Raw genomic sequence first — 22,225 nt, forward strand, 5'->3', positions numbered from 1 at the left:
GCATAGTACTCCTCAAGACTTTGATTGCCCTGTTGCAGATTAAAGTACTCTTGATAAAGCTGATAAACTCTGGTTGTATTGTCCTGCCCCAAATACAATTTTTTCGCATGGTCCCACACGTTTTTGGCAGTATCAAGGAACATGAAGTTCACACTAATCCTGGGTTCCATAATGTTCCACAACCATGTGATGATTTGAGCGTCCTCTTGCCAGAGGAGGGTTTCTCCTCTCTGATATGTTTTACCTTCTTCTTTGCCTTTAGAAAGACTTCAACGGATTTAGCCCAAGGCACATAATTTTCTCCATTTAACTTAATGGAGGTCATCTGAACATTCAGGTAGTCTGTAGGCACCATCACATTAGGTTTATAATCATTACTGTCTCCCATTATGTTATCACCAATTCTGCACACTTGCTGAATTCTATTATCACTGAGATCTGCACACTACACACCACTAGGTCACACCTGTCACACTGATTGCAGCACTATTTGGTTTTGAAATGTGTGCTCTTTACACCACAAACCCTGCTCCTACAACTACCTGAAATCTCACCACTATATGATCATATCTCTTCCTTCAACATGCACAAAGAAACCAGCATAAACCCTAGCATTTACTTGCCGAAACACTAGCAAATGATCTGAAACACACCTCCTATTTAATCCATAACTGATATCAAGATCTGAAATCTCTTACCTTATTGCTGAAGTAACACCCATGCGAGCGGGAGAGCAGTCCACACACAACAGCCACACACAGTTCGGCCCTCTATTCTTCCTCTACTAGGAGAGGGTGATCTCAGAAATCACAGCAACCGACCACATACGACCTGATTGGAGGCATAGAGACCCCCTTAGGGAAGGGGGCGATCACTCCTTTTCAGCCCTTTCCCTTATCTCCAATCGAACACAGAAAAAAAAAAGAGGAAAACCCTAGATAGGGTGCGCAGAGAATGAACCCTAGGCAAGCAGAAATCTAGGCAGATTTAACCTGCTCTGGTACCATGTTAGAATTCAGGTCTGCCTTAGAGTTCGGCCTGACTGAGTTCAGTTATGTAGATGAAGAAAGAGTGATAGAGAAAGAGAGAAAGAGAGAAAGAGAGGAGAGAATTCTGGTTTCAACTGAAATAATCAACATGACTTCTCCCATTCGGCCAGTAAGAATTTATATTATTATTAAAACATAACTGAAAAGACCTATGTGCCATTACTTAAGTTAAGAGCACATATTTCAACACAACATTACAGATCAGCAACATCAAACAAGGTATAAAGACAGAAATACCCTTACTCTAACACATTCCTATTTGTAGGCATTTTAATGTTTCTTTGATATTTGTGTCAACCATTTTTTCCTTTAATTGTTGCAAGGTTGAGGCCTTCTGCATAGGAGGCCAAGCCAACTGAACTAAACCCCCTGCAATATTTGACTATTTATATTGTTGAATTAGAGGTTTGTTGCTCCATTAGCATTTGTAGGTATGGGGAGAAAGTTTCTAGGTAAAAAATATCCATTTATGTTGATTTTTCTGTTGGCATTTGAGTCTTTTGGGATAGGGGTGCAAATGGACTGGATCATGATCCAATCTGATGCTATCTTTTCGGGTTTGGATATGCCCTGTTGGATTTTTGGATCAAATAATAAGATCCGATTAAAAATGGATCAAATTCATATCACTCCTATCTGACTCGAAAGAATCCAATCACACACACACACACACACACACACACACACACACACAGAGAGAGAGAGAGAGAGATGGTTTGGATGGATTGGTGGGTGGGACCAAGAATTGTCGAACACATTTTGGGATTTCTTAGTTGCTCATGAAAGTTGAGATAAAGTTGACTTATATTTTCTTTCTTTTTTTTGTAATCATCTTGAAACTTGTAAAGAGTAAATCTCTTTTACATCTCATTGTATGACTAATTTCCATTACTATGGCAGGTTAGGAAAGGTATTCTTCCTCATTTATTGGAGGAAATACTATCAACTAGGATCATGGTGAAACAAGCAATGAAGAAGTTGGAACCTTCGCAACGAGTTTTACATAGGGTGAGAAATCATAGTTTCCAACTTAAGGAAACTTTACTTGTTTGAAATCCTCATAATCAATTTTCTACTTTTATTACCTCCTTTGACGGATTTCCTGCCCTAAAGAATCTAAAATGGATATGAATTTTGTTACATGTTTGGCCAATTTGTCAATTACAAAAATTGCATGTACAAAGTCTCTGAAATATTTGAGCTTTATAGGGAAATATCTGAAATAAAGAAGGGGCTTTATGGGATGAAATTTCAAAACTCCCTCCACTTTTTGATGATTGCATAATTTTTTTGTAAAATATTTGAAAACTCTTGTAAAATGCACATTCTTTATATACTCATCTCTTAAAATATTGTAAGATTGCAAGAATGACCCATTTAAATAACAAAAAATATGCCTTAAGCAATAAAGATAGACTGACTAACATACCTTTCTCTAAATTACTAAGAGCATAAATAACAGTAACTAAAAGCAGATTTTCATGTCCAGCAGTCCCCTTCAAGCTGCTCAAGGCCTTAGAACAAATCTGTAAACTGGTTCTCTGATTTGATACATGGGGTATCTACACTGCCAATATGTTTCATCCTTTCATGAAAAAATGAATTTTGGGCAATATGCATAGTAACTTGGTTATCACAGTGGAGATGTATGTGAACTTGTGAAGTGATAATGGACATACTAACTCTTGAAGTAAACTTGTCAGCCACACGGGTTCACCAGTGGTATGACCCATAGCTTGTAGTTCAACCTCAACTCTGGACTTAGTGATGACATTCTACTTTTTGGGATTTCATGTAACCAAATGTTGGAAAGTAGAAGATTGACTCTCTGATTGATTCTCCATAATTTTAGGTCCATCAGTTTAGGAAACATACATAAGTTAGTTTCCTAGAATCGTGGGATATCCTAGAATCATGGGATATTAATTGGAGAATCCCACTGATATAGAAATTAGTTTTCTAGGAAAAGTTAGTTTCCTATTTTATCGCCCTGTTAGTTAGCTCTGTAATTCTATATAAAGCTGTGTATATGCTCCTTCCATGACAATACAATCAATTCATTTTTTTCTCTAAAATTCTGTCATGGTATCAGAGCTGGTCACGACCTAATCTACACATAGTATCTCTTCGGTCATCTCTGCTGCTGCTGGTTCAAGAACTATCTAACAGTATTTGGGAGGTTCTTGAGTGTCCTTGATTCTTCTTCGAGATCGGCTATAGATCTGAATTCTACATTTTTTTCTTCTTCTGGACTGCTGCGCCATCGGATTCATCCTTTTTCTTGGATCTCTTTGTAGAGACATCGGATCAGTCTGAAATCTTAGATCTGGTGTTTCCTAGAGCAGATTTACTGAATCCCTTTGGTTTGGTTTGGATCAGTTTTGATTTTGAGAGGTTTTGATCCACTCTTCAGTTTGGCGGAGCATTAGAGTTACCTTTTTTTGGACATTGGTTGAAAGATTCTTTAGGCCTTCATCGCCAACCCTTACTAAATTTTTCAGGCCTTCATTGTCTGTTTTTCTCTCTTTCTTGAAGCCCGCCCAATATGTCAGAAGCTTCCGTATCAAATACCACTGCACAATCGGAAGAAGTCTCCTCCCATCAAGCATTTGGCGACCTGCAAAACATTCAGGCTGCATATAGTTTGAACGGGAAAAATTATTTGAAGTGGTCTCAGTTTGTTCGAACATATTTAAAGGGAAAGGGAAAGCTTAGCCATCTCTTAGGGACGAGATCGAAGGAAGCAGATCCAAGATTTGATGCATGGAATGAAGCTGACTCCATGATCATGTCATGGTTATGGAATTCAATGAACCCTGAAATCAGCGACACGTGTATGTTTTTATCCACGGCTAAAGAGATCTGGGATGTCGTCCGACAAACATATTCAAAGGCACGTGATGCAGCACAAGTGTACAAAATTAAAGTCAAGACTGGAGCGACTAAACAAGGCAGCAAGACAGTTACCGAGTACGCAAATTTACTGCAGAACCTGTGGTAAGAACTCGATCATTATTGGTGCATTGAGACTAAATGTGCAGCGGATGCAGCAATTCTAAAGAGTTTTATCGAAAAAGATTGCGTTTATGACTGTCTTGCAGGACTCAACGTAGAGTTTGATCAAGTTAGGGTCCAGATTCTCGGTAAAGAAGAGGTACCATCTCTAAATGAGACTATTCTCTGATTCGTGCTGAAGAAAGCCGTAGGGGGGTTATGCTTGAACCCCAAGTACTAGAAGGTTCAGCCATGGCTACAAGGATGGAACAACCAAAAATACTGGAAGGAATGAAGACAGATTTGTCCTCTGCATCGGACAACAAGGAGTCTCTTTGGTGTACCTATTGCAAGAAACCAAGGCACACCAAAGAGAAGTGTTGGAAGTTGTTGAACAGGAGAAGAGAGAGAGGAGAGGCGAGAGGACTGAAAGCCCCAAAAAGAATACTACAGGCGTGCAGTATGTTAGTATTTTATACTAGGATTGCCGTACAACTTAAAGAAGGAAGAAATTACAAAGTACCCTTGCGGTACTAAACATATGTACAACAACATCTGTCAACACTCCCCCTTAAGTTGGAGCATAGATATCAATCATGCCCAACTTGTCACATAGATCATGATGTCTAGAGTGGTGTAGTTCTTTTGTAAAGATGTCTGTAAGTTGGTTATCAGAGCTGACATAGGGAGTACACACTTCGCCTGTGATGACTTTCTCTTTGATAAAATGCTTGTCAACTTCAATGCGTTTTGTTCTATCATGTAGCACTGGGTTAGCAGCAATGTTTATGGCTGCTTTGTTATCACAGAATAGAGTCATAGGCTTGTCCACTAGGAAACCCGACTCACCCAACAGATTCTTTACCCACATACTTTCAGCTACTCCGTGAGCCATTGCACGATATTCAGCTTCAGCGCTGGATCTAGCCACCGCATTTTGCTTTTTACTTCTCCAAGTAACAAGGTTCCCTCCTATAAAGGTGCAGTAGCCACTAGTAGACTTTCTGTCATTTTGAGATCCAGCCCAATCTGCATCTGTATAAACTTCAACTTTCAAATGCCCGTGTCTTTGAAATAACAAGCGAGCACCAGGAAACCCTTTTAGATATCGAAGGATTCTTTCTGCTGCTTCAAGATGAGTGGACCTAGGTGCATGCATGAACTAACTGGGGACGCCAACAACATAAGCAATATCTGGGCAGGTCATAGAAAGATATAACAATCTCCCTACAAGCCTCTGAAACTGTTTCACATTCTTGAGAGGTTCACCTTGGTTGTCACCTAATTTGTGGTTGGGATCAATGGGAGAGTCAACTGGCTTCACTCCCATCTTTTTAGTGTCTTGAAGTAAATTTAGGACATATTTCCTTTGGGAAATGAAGATAACCCTTTTTGAGTAGGCAACTTCAATTCCAAGGAAGTATCTGGGAGGCCCTAGATCCTTCACTTCAAACTGAGTGGCAAGGAAACTATTCAATCTCTGGATTTCATCCTTCCAGTCACTAGTAACAATTATATCATCAACATATACTATTAAAGCAGCCATTTTACCTTCTCTTTTCACAAAAAGTGTGTGATCTGATTGACATTGCTTGTATTCTTTCTGCTGAATCGCAACATGGAATCTGTTGAACCAAGCTCTTGGTGATTGTTTTAGCCCGTATAAAGACTTCTTCGACTTGCACACCTTCTGTTCATTGCCTTGAGCCAAGAAACCAGGGGGTTGAATCATGTAAACTTCCTCTTCAAGATCACCATTCAAGAATGCATTCTTGATATCAAGCTGATGTAGATCCCAATCTAGATTAGTAGCAAGAGAGAATAGGACTCTAATGGAGTTCATCTTGGCAATCGGGGCAAAAGTTTCTGCATAATCAACTCCGTACACTTGAGTAAACCCCTTTGCCACTAAGTGAGCTTTATACCTCTCCACCGTTCCATCAGCCCTATGTTTGACAGTGAACACCCATTTACATCCAACTGAATCCTTTCCCTTAGGAAGATCTACAAGTTCCCATGTGCCATTTTTATGAAGGGCATTACTTTCTTCCTTCATGGCATCTGTCCATTCTGGTACTGAAAGAGCTTCTGCCACATTCTTGGGGATAGAGACACTGTCAATCGAGGTAAGGAAAGCATGAAAAGTGGGTGAAATGTTCTCATAGGAAACAAAGTTGGAAATGGGGTGCTTAGTGGTGCACAATCTAACACCTTTCCTGTGAGCAATAGGGAGGTCAAGGTCATTAGCAACAGAGGTATCAATTGCAATAGAATCAGGAACATCATTGGGAGCCAAGTTACCTGAGTGAGTATGAATGATCCTCCCCCGAGGAGTTTGATGGCACTAGAGGCACAGTTTCAGGATTCTCCACAGCTCTTGAATTTGGTTGACCTTTGTGACAACGGAAGAAGACACGAAAAGGTGGAGGATCAGAAAGAGGAGGTAGCTGAACTAGTTTCTCCTCATGCCTACACTCCCCCTGAGGAGAAACAGGAAAGAAAAGTTCATCCTCAAAGAAAGAGACATCCATGGAGACATAGAATTTCCGAGAAACTGGATCAAAACAACGGTATCCCTTTTGAGTGAAGGAGTAACCAAGGAATATGCAACGAATAGCACGAGAATCCAATTTCCCACGAGTGGGAGACAGATTTTGGACAAAACACTGACAACCAAATACACGAGGAGGAATGGGAAGAAGGGGGGCCTTAGGGAAGAGAAGCTGATGTGGGGCCTTGCACTCTAACCAACGAGAGGGCATACGGTTAATGAGGTAGGTAGAATAAAGGACAACCTCAAGCCAAAAACGTTTGGGGACATTCATATGGAGCAGTAAACCTCGAGCCACTTCAAGGAGATGGCGGTTCTTTTGTTCAACAACACCATTTTGTTGTGGTGTTCGGGCACATGAGCTACGGTGAAGTGAACCACGCGAAGCAAAGAATTCCGTGAGATCACTATGAAAATACTCTTTTTGCATTATCTGACTGAAAAATTTGGATTTCAGTTTGAAATTGAGTGAAGGCCATCCGCTGAAAATCTTGGATAATTTTTGGTACTTCCTCCCCGGTTCGCATGGGATATACCCAAGTATATTTAGAATAATCATCAATGAGGGTAAGAAAATACTTGTAACCACTCTCAGATGGTAAAGTAACAGGGCCTCATACATCAGAATGAACAATGTGAAAGGGAAATTCATATTTACTACTTTTTTGAAGAAAATGAGTTCTACAATGTTTACTCAACTGACACGTTTGACAAGAAAAATCTGAAACGGACACAGACTTAAACAGTTATGGAAACACAACTTTTAAAGACTCAAAAGACAAATGACCAAGGCGACAATGCCATAAATAAACTTGACTCTTACAGGACTGACTTATAGACTCTGTAACATGAAGACTAGCCTTATTCTCCAGCATGTAAAGTCCATCAACCATATGTCCCCTACCAATCGTCCTCCCCGAGGCTAGATCCTGAATCACACAATGAGAAGGGAAAAAGTCACTGAGCAGTTTAAGGAACTAGTGACACTACTAATAGAGAACAAATTAATGGGAAATTTCGGAACATGTAGGACATCAGAGAGGGTAAGGTCATGGGGAGGAGAAATGGTTCCTTGACCAGCTATGGAAGTGTATGATCCATCAGCTAGTCTCACCTTGTCTCTTCAAGAAAAAAGGTGATAGGTTTGAAAGTAAGAGGACGTACTAGTCATGTGTTTTGATGCTCCAGAATCAATGATCTATGGAGAGTCATGGGTGTGAGAAGCAACATGGAAAGTTGTGGCAGAGTTGCCTAATGTAGATGCAAATGAGGTTGAGGGAGGAGCATCCATCTGACGAATTGCTCTACAATAGAGCTCTAAATGGTCATGGAAGGAATTCATAATATCCTCCCTTGGGTCAGATCCAGAGATATGTGTCTGAGTCACAGTATGGATGGAGGGTTGATTCTCCCGAGTAGCCATGTTGGTCATGGTGTATTTCTTTGTACCTTGCTGTCTGGACCTTTTATTCGCTTATGAATCTTGCTTCTTATTCAGATCTTGAGCCCATTTTGGTTTTCCATGAAGATCTCAGCACGTATCTCTGGTGTGTCGGGGTTTCTAGCAATGAGTGCACCACAATTTGTCTTTATCCTCTGTTTTTTTTCTGGAGATCTCCTTTCCTGGAAGAGATTCCCACACTAGTAGAGACACCTCCTTTTGCTGCCAGCACAACTGCATCCCCACCTGGGTTGTTCATCAAATTCCTTCTGCTCTCTTCAGATTGTACAAGAGCATAAACTTCCTGAACTGATGGAAGATCCTTAGAATTGAGATTCTGGACTCTGATAAATTCATACATAGGATTCAAACCATGTAAGAAGGCAAACACTCTTTGTTGGGAGACAAGTTTCTTGTACAATTTTGTATCCTCGTCACATTTCCAATCCACATTCTGGTAATGGTCCAACTCCTTCCAAACAGAAGTCAAGTCTGAGTAATATACCGATAAACACCTCTCCCCTTATTTACAAGTAGACGATTCTGCCTGTAGTTGATAGATCTTGGCATAGTGTCGCAGTTTTGAATATGTAGATTTTGCTTGTTCATAGTTCTCATATGCTGTTTCAGCCCACGTGAAATTCTTCCTTATTTGAGGTTGCATGGAGATTGAGAGCCAAGACATAACCACGTTGTTCTCCTGATTCCATCTATCATATTCCTCACTCCCAGAGTGTGGTTGTTTAATTCTCCCATTAATATAGCCTATCTTTCCCCTTGCAGTAATGTATAGCTTGATCCATCTTGACCACTCTAGGTAATTTAAACCATCAAGAGGAGCAACAGCCATGGGAAAGGATAGGTCACCACCCCCACTCATTCCATTCAGCATTGAGGAAACTCCAAATGTGACAGAATCTTCACCATTCATGATTTCAGGTTTAAAAAACAACACCCAAAGGAGCCTTACATCAAAGAGATGTTACAGAAGGCATCAGGCACTTCCTGACCTTCAGTCCACAAAAAAGGACTGCTATTGCAGCACACAAACAGGTCCTTATGACCAACGGTTTCATAGGTATCCAAAAACATTGTTGTTACAATACATAAACATGCCTTTATGACCTACGGTTTTACAGGGATCATACGACCCCACAATAGAATGGAAGGAGCAAGGAGAAGTTCACCACACATCTAATCGGCAGACCTGGTACATGGCCAACTTCATGGCAGCCGAACAGTCAATGAGAACAGTAGTCGAACAGTCAATGAAAAAAAGGGGTATGACATTCCATCAACAGGGCAGCCGAACAGTCAATGAGAACAGTAGATGAACAGCAGGTAATACCTTTGTGAACATCAGATGGTAGCCTCTGAAATTTTCGGTCGAGCATCAGATGGAAATCTCTCCATAAACCAGAACTTTCTCTACATTGGAAGATGAAAAGTCAGGCAGACTTCTTCGAACATCAGATGGAAATTTCTCCATAAACCAAAACTTTCTTTACGCTGGAAGATGAAAGGTTTGGCAGACTTCTACTTGCTGGAAGCCGAACAACAGATGGACACAACTAGGAGATGAAGGGACTAATTGCTCGACATCACCCTTTAGGCCTGGACGACCTGATCTGATACCATGTTGAACAGGAGAAGAGAGAGAGGAGAGGCGAGAGGACTGAAAGCCCCAAAAAGAATATTGCAGGCATGCACTATGTTATTATTTATACTAGGATGGCCGTACAACTTAAAGAAGGAAGAAATTACAAAAGTACCCTTGCGGTAGTAAACATATGTACAACAACATCTGTCAACAGAAGTTGAATGGTAAACCATCGAATAGGGAATGGGGCTACCGAGGACAACAGAAGAGTCGAAATCAAGCTAACTTCACCACGAATCAACTGAGCCAAGAAAAGCCTCCAGACAAGACCGAGTTCAATAAGGAGGAAATCGAAAAGTTAAGGGGGCTTCTGGGATCGTTGGAGAAACCTAGTGGTGCAGGCTCTCTTGCAATCTCAGGTAGGTTTTCTATTCCTCACGGACTAAATGTCTCAAATGAACCTATTAGGGATTTATGGTTTATTGACTCAGGAGCCACTGATCACATGACTCACTCCTCACTACTTTTTAGCACTTATACCCCCTGCCCAAGCAATCAAAAAATAGCCATTGCAGACGATCCCTTACTATCGTAGCTGGCATTGGGGATCTTCATATTAATCCATCACTTACACTAAAAAATGTCCTTCATGTTCCCAAATTGTCCACTAACCTGGTATCTATCCAAAAACTCACCCATGACATGAACTGTAATGTGCTTTTCTATCCTTCTTACTGTATATTTCAGGACCAGGATTCGGGGAAGAGGATTGGATTTGCTAAGGAGAAGAATGAACTCTACCATCTTGAAGAATCATGCAAATCAAATATTGTCCAGGTTAAGTTATCTCTATCATTCCTTTCATCATCCAACAAAGACACCATTTGGCTTCATCACTTTAGACTAGGACATCCATCTTTTGGAATTCTAAAAACTATGTTTCCCTCCTTGTTTAAAGGATTGAGTGTTGAATATTTTCATTGTGATGTGTGTGAATTTGCAAAACACAAGCGTGTGCCCTTTCCAATCAGTAACAAGATAGGTTCAGTTCCATTCTTTTTTATCCATAGTGATATATGGGGACCCTCCATAGTTCCAAATGTAAGTAGTGTACTCCCAAATTTATTGATGATTGCACTAGGGTCTCTTGGATCTTTCTTCTTAAATCTAAATTAGATGTAAGTAGTGTACTCCCAAATTTCCATAACACGATTCAAAATCAGTTTGGGGTCAGAATCAAAAGATTTAGATTGGATAATGCACGGGATTATTTCAACCAAACTTTATCCCCATATTTTCAAAAAGAAGAGATTATCCATGAATCCTCCTGCATTAATAGTCCACAACAAAACGGAGTAGCAGAAAGGAAGAATGGTCATCTACTAGCTACAACCCGAGCCTTACTTTTCCACCAGCATGTTCCAAAAGCCTATTGGGGGGAAGCCGTGCTTACAACCGCATACATTATAAATTGATTACCTTCAAGGGTGCTGGGATTTAAAACACCAATGGAAACACTTTCTCCATTTTATCCCGATCTACGTACAACAAATAATCTCACCCAAAGAATCTTTGGATGCATTGCTTTTGTCCATGTCCATAGCCATAATAGAGGGAAGTTAGATCCAAGAGTCGTCAAGTGTATTTTTGTGGGTTATTCGTCCACCCAAAAGGGTTATAAGTGTTACCACCCACCTACCAAAAAATTCTGTCTCTATTGATGTCACTTTTGAAGTAAAAACACCATATTTCACTCAACCTTATCTTCAGGGGGAGTCATTGTCATTCATTGAAGATAAGGACAGAGATTTGTTCCTGCTTGGTCTACCTACAGTTTCTCAACACCGAAACTCAACATCTATACCAGTTCAATCCGTATCTGCACCTATTGAACCACCTGAAACCAAACCAACTTCTTCACCCATTCATACTAGACCCATGACAGAGAATGGTGAACTTTGTGACTCTATGAGATTGCAGGTATATTCAAGAAGAAGAGACCAGGATCCTAATCTTGTGCAGGTTCAAGATTCAACTCCTAATCCTACGAATGAGGTAAATACAATTCCAGAAATTTCTTCTGAATTAGCATCTAACCAAGATCTTCCTATTGCCCTTAGAAAAGGCACAGGAGAATGCACTAAACATCCCTTATATCCCTTAGCAAAATTTGTGTCCTTTAAAATATTCTCACCATCACATAGGGAGAAGCAAATGAAGATCCAACCGTGAATAGGGAAATGTACCAAAGATTAGTAGGAAAACTTATATATCTTGCCCACACAAGGCCAGACATAGCATATGTCGTGAGCGTGGTTAGCCAGTTTATGCACAACCCGAAAGAGGTTCACCTACAGGTGGTCTATAGGATACTACATTATCTAAAGGCTAATCCTGGCAAAGGAATCTTGTTTGAAAGAAATACTGGATTAGCCCTAGAGGCACACCGATGCAGATTATGCAAGCTCTCCTGTGAATAGGCGGTCCACTACAGGTTACTGTACATTCCTTGGAGGAAATCTTGTGACATGGAGGAGTAAGAAGCAGAATGTGGTAGTTAGATCAAGCGCGGAGGCAGAATTCAGGGCAATGGCTCAAGGAGTATGTGAATTACTATGGCTCAAGATAATTTTGGAAGACCTAAATATCAGATGGGAAGGTCCAATGAGATTATTCTGCGACAAGAAGTCAGCTATTAACATTGCTCACAATCCCGTCCAACATGACAAGAGAAAGCACATTGAGATAGATAGGCATTTCATAAAGGAAAAGCTGGATAGCGGATTAATTTGCACTCCATACATCTCAACGAATGGTCAACTGGCAGATGTAATGACAAAAGGGCTTTGCAGTGTAGCATTCCAAGGACTTATCTCCAAGCTGGGAATGAAAGATGCATATTCACCAGCTTGAGGGGGAGTGTTGGAAAGTAGAAGATTGACTCTCTGATTGATTCTCCATAATTTTAGGTCCATCAGTTTAGGAAACATGCATAAGTTAGTTTCCTAGAATCGTGGGATATCCTAGAATCATGGGATATTAATTGGAGAATCCCACTGATATAGAAATTAGTTTTCTTGGAAAAGTTAGCTTTCCTATTTTATTGCCCTGTAAGTTAGCTCTGTAATTCTATATAAAGCTGTGTATATGCTCCTTCCATGACAATACAATCAATTCATTTTTTTCTCTCAAATTCTGTCACCAAATTCTTCCAATAAATGTTCAGTAACTTGTACTTGACTGATGATTTGAGAGTGAGCCAGCTCAATCTGCATTTGTATAACTCAATATAATTATGACCGTTAAATCTGGTTAAAAACCTTGCTTAGATGCCATGAACAGGGTCTTTTTATTCCAGCAGAAAAAGAAGCAGCAGCAAGAGAAGGAATGAAGAAATAGCGGACACACAAGCTAAGAAATGTATCTTCCAATTGGAGAGAATTCATTCTCCCAATGGGCCAGACTTCTTTATATACACACACCTCTTTAAACATTGAAAGATTACAAGAATGCTTGCTTAAATAACAAAACAAAACTGCCTATACCCTTTGGTAATAAAACTAGGGAAAACCTATGCTGCTAAAAAGGTGTGATACTGGAAGAGCTTTGACCAATCAAAACCCTCCTGTGAATTTTGATGAAAACCACCTGATTGGTTACCACTTTTATGTCACTGGTTAATTCGTTGTAAGTTTTTCCAGTGTCATGTTTGGTATCATAGTCAAACCCATAAAACTCAGTTGACTACTGTACCCTTATCTAAACAACTAAAAACATAACAACAATAACTAGAAACAGATTCTTATGTCCAATACAGACCAACATGTATATTATTGGAATTTTTGGTTGGTTAACCTTTTCTATTTACGAATTAGCTGGGTTTTGAACTTTGCAATTTATCCTCATGATTGTTGTTCAATTAAAGATATCTCCTTGTCAAGTTCTGTTTTTGTTTATATGCTGGTTATGGCATAAAAAATGATAACTGGTTCATTTCCTTTCCTCCAGATATTCAATGCAAGACAGCTTGCTTTGAAGCTGATAGCAAATGTCACTTACGGTTACACAGCTGCTGGCTTTAGTGGCCGTATGCCTTGTGCAGAACTTGCTGATAGTATTGTGCAATGTGGCCGAAGAACATTGGAAACTGCTATTGCATTTGTAAATTCACATGACAAGTGGAATGCTAGAGTTATTTATGGCGATACTGATAGGTAAAAACCAACTCTTGTTCACTAGTGGATAAGCTTTCAGGATGCATAGACTAACATAGTTTGTGATCTACAATGTGTTCAGTTAACTACATTAGTCTATGGAAATCCTGTCTTATCAGACGATGGCAACTTTTGATCAGTTACTCTTTTAGAAAGCTGGTGTGGAACATAGGCAGGCTTGGATTCAGCATTAGTTAAGTTTTACAGGGACATGGGCTAATGCAGTTAAAACTCTTCGTTTTGAGTACACAAAATTGCTCTTCCTAAGAGAGGGTGTCCCTTGGTGCAATGGTTGGGTTGCTCCATTGCAACCTCGGTAACCAGGGTCCAAATCTTGTAAACAGCCTCTCTGTATGTGCAGGGAAAGGCTGTGTACATCTATCTCTCCCCAGACCCCATATTGGTGGGAGCTTCATGCACTGGGCTGCCCTTTTTAAAATTTCTCTCCTAAGAGTTGCCAACAATTTGATTCAGTCACTGCAAAGGCCTATATATCTAGTGGTCAGGATCAGGTTGTTGGGTCTTCTGTCTTTGAGAAAATTCTTTGCATGAGATTCATTTAATGATCAGTCCACCATCTAATGTGTATATTGTGGTTATGGCCTGTGAACAATAAATTATCCCTTTTTTATCAGTAAACATGTATTTTATTTAAATTTCATATTGTAAACAGTTTATACAACTTGGTGATGGGACTGATGATCCTTTTAATCACTCTTTTCTATCCCTCATTACAGTGCAGCCCAAAATAATTGCTGTCTCAATGCCCCCTGTTTTTCTAAACAATCAGCTAGCCCATTTGCACTCCTTCGGACCCATTTAAATTCAACCTCAACCTCCTTTGCAATCTTCTCCACTTCCTTAATCACATGCGTAAACGTCCATGGGGTATGGCTGCTGTTTTCTGCCTAGGAAATTACTACTTTTGAGTCCCCTTTCACCTCAACATGCCTGTATCCTAACTGATTGGCTAGCTTTAAACCTTGTAGTAATGCCAAAAGTTCAGCCTTCAATGAGTTTTCGGTGCCAACCGGTCCTGAGAACATACCCAATATCCTCCTTTCAGAATTTCTGAATACTCCTACTCTTGAAAGGACCGGATTTCCAAAGGAGCTCCCATCAAAATTCAGTTTCACTTTAGTGCCTTCTGGTGGTTTCCACTCCAGCCTTACTTTATCTCTTACTCTCGATGATTGTGCTACTTCAGACCAGGTTCTGAGAATGTGACTGAGAAGAAAGCTAACCAAGGATTTTACCCAATGAGCTACTTTCACCTTGATGCTATCAATCACTTCCTCTACTGTTCTGCTTTTTTGCAAGAAAATCCTACTATTCCTCTCTTCTCATACTACCCAACAAATTGCTACTTTTGTTGCTTCCCACATTACCATCCCTCTTTTCTTTCGCTGTCTCAAGAAGTCACAATTCAAGAGTCCCACCACATCTTGAGGGGGATCCCACTTGCAGCCAAAGAGAGTACAGAATAATTCCCAAATTTGAAGCACAAAACAACAGGATATCATTAAATGTGATAGGGTATTACCATTTTCCTTACACAAAGAGCACACATGAGGAGAAAGGCAAATGTATGGCCTTTTTTGTAGCATATCACAAGTGTTTACCCTACCAAGAAATATTTCCCAACAGAAGGCATGAATCTTCGGGGGAATAGGCTTGCACCAAATTTCTTTCACAGGGAAATCCCCACCTAGGGGGTTAGGGGAAACAAGTACTCTAAAGAAAGAAGAGCAAGAAAAGTGACCGTTTGGAGAGCCTACCCAAATTCTAAAATCTTCCAGCGAATGGTCCAAGTGGATTTGCCTTAAAAGGTCCAGCAATAGGATTAAAGACTGACTCATTTTCCCGTAGTCCCCTTCTGAAGCCCAAGTTCCAATTCACACCATTTGGACACGGTGTTCCAAACATGAACTTAGCTTCCCCCTTGAGGTTTGATAGTGCCAAGAGATCAGGAAATTGGTCTTTCAGTGGGGTTTCCACTACCCATAGGTTTTCCCAAAACAGGATTTTATTACCTTGTCCCACATTGAATTGGATGGAATTGAGGAAAGTAGGGTAGGTTTCATGAATTGCTTTCCAAGGAGAAGCTGAAGAATTGTGAGGGGAAATTTTTGCATCCCAGCCATTTCCATCCACCCCATGAATGCTCTCAATCACTTTGTGCCATAGTTTGTCACTTTCAAAGGGAAACCTGCAAAGCCACTTACCTAGTAGAGTTGTGTTCTTTATCAGGATGTTCCCAATTCCTAAACCCCCTTGTTCCTTAGGTTTGCTAACCTGCTCCCTCTTGATCAAATGGTCCTTCCTTTCCTCTCCTGGATTCAGTAGTCGATCAAGACTGCGGTCAGTCTTGAATCCAAAAAGGTTTCGGATGGAGAAAAGAAGAAGAAGAAAAGGAGAAAAGGAAGAGAAGCAGAAGTGCACAAGGGTTTAGAAAGGAGAGGGACAGATAGATTGAATCTGCCGCCCCACTCTTAATATTTATATGTTATGTTCACTAATTGTAGAAAAAGGCAGAAATGCCCTTAATGCTTACATGGCAAATAAAACAATAATAAGCTGAAATAACTACCAACAAACATTGATATAACTAACAAAGATTACATGCGCTGTCATACGAACACAGTGAGGACCACATCCGTGGGGCCCACATCAGTGTTCTTTACACTCCCTCTCAAGTTGGGAATAGATATTTGTCATTCCCAACTTGCATAGGTCTGCCTCTAACTTCTTCCTTGGAACAGCCTTGGTGAGAAAATCTGTGAGCTGCATGTTGGAGGTGATATATGAGAGACACACTTCTTGAAATGAGACCCTTTTCTCTGACAAAATGTCAATCAACTTCGATGTGTTTAGTTCTGTCATGCTACACCGGATTGTGAGCTATATTAATAGCCACCTGATTCTCACAATATAGCATCAAAGGCTTCTCATAATCAATACCCAACTCTTCAAATAGTGACTTCAGCCACTCCATTAGCCATCGATTTGTATTCAGCTTCAGCACTAGAGCGAGAAACAACACTTTGTTTCTTACTCCTCCAAGAGACAAGGTTACCTCCTACAAAGGCACAATATCCAGAGGTAGACCTCCTGTCATCAGCACTGTATAGACCTCTACCTTCATGTGATCATTATTCTTGAACAATATACCTCTACCTGGACATCTCTTCAAGTATGCTAGTATTCTCTCAACTGCAAGGAGATGAGTAGTTCTAGGGGAATGCATGTACTGGCTGACAACACTGGCTGCATAACTGATGTCTGGTCGTGTGAGACAAAAATATAGGAGTTTTCCAACCAACCGTTGGAACATAGCTTTGTCTTCAAGAGGATCTCCACCCTCTGCACTGATCTTGTGATTCTGTTCAATGGGTGTATGTACAGGCTTGACACCTAACTTTCCAGTTTCTGCTAACAGATCTAGAACATACTTCCTTCGAGAAATAAAGATCCTATGTTTAGATCTAGCAACCTCAATACCCAAAAAGTATCGTAGTGCACCAAATCTTTCACCTCAAACTCTTGACGAAGGAGTCGTTTGAGGGACTCAATCTCACTATTATCATTCCCTGTCACTACAATATCGTCCACATATACAGCAAGTAAGGTTAAAGAAGAGTTCACTCTTTTAACAAACAATGTATGGTCTGATTGGGCTTGTACATAGCCGAATTTTCCAAGGGCTAGTTTGAATCTATGAAACCAAGCTCTAGGGGACTGCTTTAGTCCATACAATGCTTTATTCAGTCGGCAAACCTTCTTACCTGTCTCTGCATCATAAAATTCAGGGGGTAATTGCATGTAGACTTCTTCCTGTAAGTCTCCATTCAGAAAGGCATTTTTAATATTCATCTGGAACAAAGGCCAAGAATAACTCACTGCAAGGGCTAACAGAACTCGAATAGTGGTCATCTTTGCTACTGCGACAAAAGTCTCCAAGTAGTCTATACCATAAGTCTGAGTAAATCCTTTTGCAACCAACCGGGCTTTATACCTTTCAATGGAACCATCAGCATTATGTTTCACAGTAAATACCCATCTACATCCAATCGGTTTCTTTCCTTTGGGTTGGTCAACTAGCTCCCAAGTATTATTTCTCAAAAAGGCATCCATTTCAACCTTCAATGCATCTTTCCACTCAGGAACTGAAAAGGCTTCTTGCACTGTTCTGGGGATAGGAATATCAGCAACGGAAGTGAGAAAGGACCTGTTAGAGGGAGACAGGCGATCATAGGATAGAAACTGGGAGGTGCAGTGAGCTGTGGATGTGCTGTAGCGTCGTTTCCCTTTACGGACTGCAATGGGGAGGTCAAGGTCATCCGAAGAAAGGGAAGTAGCAGTAGTGGAAGGTATCTCAGTGAGACTTGGATCTGACAAGGGGACTGCAGTACTTGGATCTGGATCCGCAGAAGGAACTGGGGCTGGCCTGGACTGCTGATGACCGAAATCAACTTGCCTCCATCGCCTGTGATAGACTTTCAACTCCTGACACCTCTGACAACCCTCCTCATTACAACCCTCATCACTCAATGGAATGGGTAAAGGAACCTCAGATGAGTTAACCCCACTCTCACTGCTCTCCCCCTGAGGAAAAAGGCCCAAATTCTCACTACTCTCCCCCTGAGGAGAAACCTTAGGGTAATAGGGTACCTCCTCAAAGAAAGTGACATCCATCGAGACATCTTCTCCCGGAAATAAGTTCATAGCAGCAATAACCCTTTTGAGTTTGTGCATAACCGAGAAAAATGCATTTGGAGGCCTTAGGGTCAAATTTGGAATGATGAGGGCCAAGAATCTGAACAAAGCAGGTGCAACCAAAGGTTTTAAGGGGAACAATAAATAATTCCTCATCTGGGTATAGAAGGGTAAACGAAGGTTTCATGTCAAGAACCCGTGAGGGAACCCGATTAATGAGATACACTGCTGTGAGAATAGCATCACCCCAAAAACGGATAGGCACATTGGAGGTAAACATAATGCTTCTAGCCACCTCCAAAATGTGTCTATTCTTCCTCTCGGCAACCCCATTTTGCTGTGGTGTACAAGGACAAGTGCTCTGGTGAATAACCCCATGATCAAGTAGATGAGAGGCCAGTGGCTTGGCAATGTATTCTTTCGCATTATCAGATTTGAGGATTTTGATTTTGACCCCGAACTGGGTTAAAATCATCTGATGAAAGGTCTGGGTCAGAGCGAGAGCCTCATCTCGAGAACGCATAAGGTAAACCCAAGAAAAACGGGTATAGTCATCAACAAACAACAGGAAATATCTGTACCCTCCCATAGAAGGTATGTGATACGGGCCCCAAACATCGGTGTGCACAACATCAAAAGAATTACTACTTCTTTTATTACTAAGGAATAAGATGTTCTACAATGCTTTGCAAGCTCACAACTCTCACATCTCAAATTTGGCATCTCAACAGACTCAAACAAATTAGGAAACAGACTCTTCAAAGACCGAAATGATAAATGACCTAACCGATTATGCCAAAACATAACCGGACTCACAGACTGAGAAACAAAAGACTTCTTATCCACATGCTCTTTCCAATGAGAATTCTCTCCAAGCAGATAGATCCCATTTGTCTCACGGCAAGTTCCAATCACCTTCCTCGTCTCCAAATCCTGAAAAACACATCGGTCAAGGAAAAAGGTTACTGAACAGTTTTGGTGTTTTGTAATACTACTGACTGAAAGTAAATTAGTATCAAGTTTAGGACCATGCAAGACTAAGGATAAGGAGATAGTATCATACAACTTGATGTCCCCCTTGCCAGAAATGGGAACAAGGGAACCATCAGCAATGGATACTTTATCTCTACCAGAAGATAAGTGATAGGTAGTGTACAGTGATGGCAAGTTAGTTATATGGTCAGATGCACCTGAGTCTATTACCCAACAATGTTCAGTGTTACTTGGAGTTGAAGCATGGTAGGCTGAGGCCCGAGTACCTAAATGAGCAAAGGCTGATGTGGCAGGGGCTGATGATGACTGAGATGACTGAGCTGAATTCCCAACCTCCTTTTCCAACTGTATTAGGGCAGCCCAAACAACAACTAAGTTGTCTAGGGGTGTGCCTTTTGTGCCCGATGAGGATGCAGAAAGGGTATTAACTGCCATATGAGCATTACCCCTTTTGTTCCTTAGTTTTGTTGGGACTAAATGAGGGTGCAGCTTCCAACATGTATCTTAGTATGCTTGGGTTTCTTGCAATGTTCACACACTAGATCCTGCTTATCTTCCTTCTTCATGTCCCTTTCCGTATCACCCCCAGACTTAGGTTTAACTGCTGCTAGGGCTGGGGGGAAGGGCTGATATTGCATCATAACTTTTCTCCTTGTCTCTTCACTATGCACCAAAGAGTAGGCTTGAGATAAGGTCACATTATCTCTTGTCAGTATCTGCTGTTTCACAATGTCAAATCAGAATTCAGACCAACCAGGAATTCAAACACCCTATTGGTCTCAACTTGCTTTCTATGGGTCTGTTCATCTTTCGGACTTTCCCACTCAAGAGTCTCCATATGGTCAATTTCATGCCACAGAGATTTCAAAGTAGAGAAATAAACAGAGACTGGTTTCTCTCATTGTTTGAGGTTATTTACCTCACACTTCAATTCATAGGCTCTAGCAACACTAAGGGGTTGGGAGTAGGTCTCTTTCATGACATCCCAGATCTCCTTGGCTGTTTTTGCCCACAAATAATTTCGGCTGATATGTGGCTGCATAGAGTTGCACAGCCATGTCATAACCAAGTAGTTCTCCTGAACCCACTTGGTATGCATTGGGTCCTCCTTGGAAGGTTCTTTCACATCTCCCAATAGGTAGATAAGTTTTCCTCTTCCCCCATTAACCATCATGGCCGATTGGGCCCATTCTAAGTAATTGGATCCGTCAAATCTCACAGTTCTAATCTGAAACGCAGTCTCAGACATATTACCAGAACTGTTGTTCCCAAAACACCTTCCCCCTGATTCTTGAACTCCATTCTTGGTTAAGAATCAGTAATTAAGAACTATTAGAGCTACTGCAATAGAAAACAACACATAAATAACTGATCACAGTCAGAGTTCTGTATGAGTTCAGTTCGGATCTGATCTGAAACCAATCAGCAGTTCAGAATGTAAGCAGTCCAATAAAGGTTCTCACCCCAAAACAGGCTTTGAATCCAAAACAGAGGTCTAGAAACCATTTAGAAAACAATCTGTAATGCTGAAGCAGATTTAGGGTTTGATCGTAGGGTTAAGGAAACCTTTGTGAGAGCATAAACAGTGCTCAGCCGCACCTTCCAAATAGGTTCACAGTCAAATCTGGTCGTAAGGTTAATGACAAACCCTAAAAAATATCAGAAAAACCTGATCGCCTCTGAGAAAATAAAGGAGAGTTCAGCTGCTCCTCCTAGATAGGTCCAACCTATCTTTGACTGATGACGACCTCAAGGAAAAATAAAAACTTACCCAGAAAACTCTGATCACCACCTTCAATCTCGGCCTGAACCCTAATATTGATCCTTTTAACCTTCTCTGATTCTTCCTGATTACCAACACTCTCCAAGGCTCTACAAGCCTTCGGACAGCTGCTAAACCCTTCTGGTAACCTCCAAGAATCAGCCAACGGACAGTTCTTTGTAAGCTTCCAGCCCTAGACAGTTCTCATGTGGTCGGCTGGACTAGACACACATGAGAAACCCTAGATAGGATCTGATACCAAGTAGTCGATCAAGACTACAATCAGTCTTGAATCCAAAAAGGTTTCGGATGGAGAAAAGAAGAAGAAGAAAAGGAGAAAAGGAGGAGAAGCAGAAGTACACAAGGGTTTAGAAAGGAGAGGGACAGATAGATTGAATCTGCCGCCCCACTCTTAATATTTATATGTTATGTTCACTAATTGTAGAAAAAGGCAGAAATGCCCTTGATGCTTACATGGCAAATAAAACAATAATAAGCTGAAATAACTACCAAACTAACACTGATATAACTAACAAAGATTACATGTGCTGTCATACGAACACAGTGGGGACCACAGCCGTGGGGCCCACATCAGTGTTCTCTACAGATCCCTAAGGAAATCTCTCATGTACTTCTCTAAGCACCTTGCTACCCTAGAAGGGATTCTAAAGGTTGAAAGGAAATAGGTGGGGAGGTTTGCCAGTGTGGCTCTAACCGAGGTTATTCTTCCACCCAACGAAATATAATTCCTCTTCCACAGGGCTAACTTCCTATTGGACCTTTCTAAAACTGGTTTCCAAAACCCAACTGACCTAGGGTTTCCTCCTAAAGGTAGACCTAGGTAACTGATAGTACAGCTTCTGATCTCACACCCCAAGATCTCAGCAAATCTTATTAGTTCTCCT

At 40.8% G+C, this 22,225-nt stretch overlaps 1 protein-coding gene across 5 annotated transcripts in view; it reads left to right on the top strand.

The window, feature by feature from the left end:
* The window catches only part of REV3 (recovery protein 3), a 140,097-nt gene that overhangs the window by 110,125 nt on the left and 7,747 nt on the right, over positions 1-22,225 (top strand). For all 5 annotated transcript variants that reach the window (XR_016110871.1, XM_088981491.1, XM_088981490.1 and 2 more), the window contains 2 exons: positions 1,950-2,057; positions 13,644-13,849. Coding sequence is in view for 4 of the 5 variants with exons in the window: in XM_088981491.1 (XP_088837617.1) it covers positions 1,950-2,057; positions 13,644-13,849 (314 nt within the window). In the remaining variant the exon portion in view is untranslated. The remainder of the gene's footprint in view (positions 1-1,949; positions 2,058-13,643; positions 13,850-22,225) is intronic.

Source organism: Nelumbo lutea, chromosome 3 (genome assembly GCF_056320005.1).
Source record: "Nelumbo lutea isolate HS-2025 chromosome 3, American lotus-T2T, whole genome shotgun sequence".
Taxonomy (NCBI): domain Eukaryota; kingdom Viridiplantae; phylum Streptophyta; class Magnoliopsida; order Proteales; family Nelumbonaceae; genus Nelumbo; species Nelumbo lutea.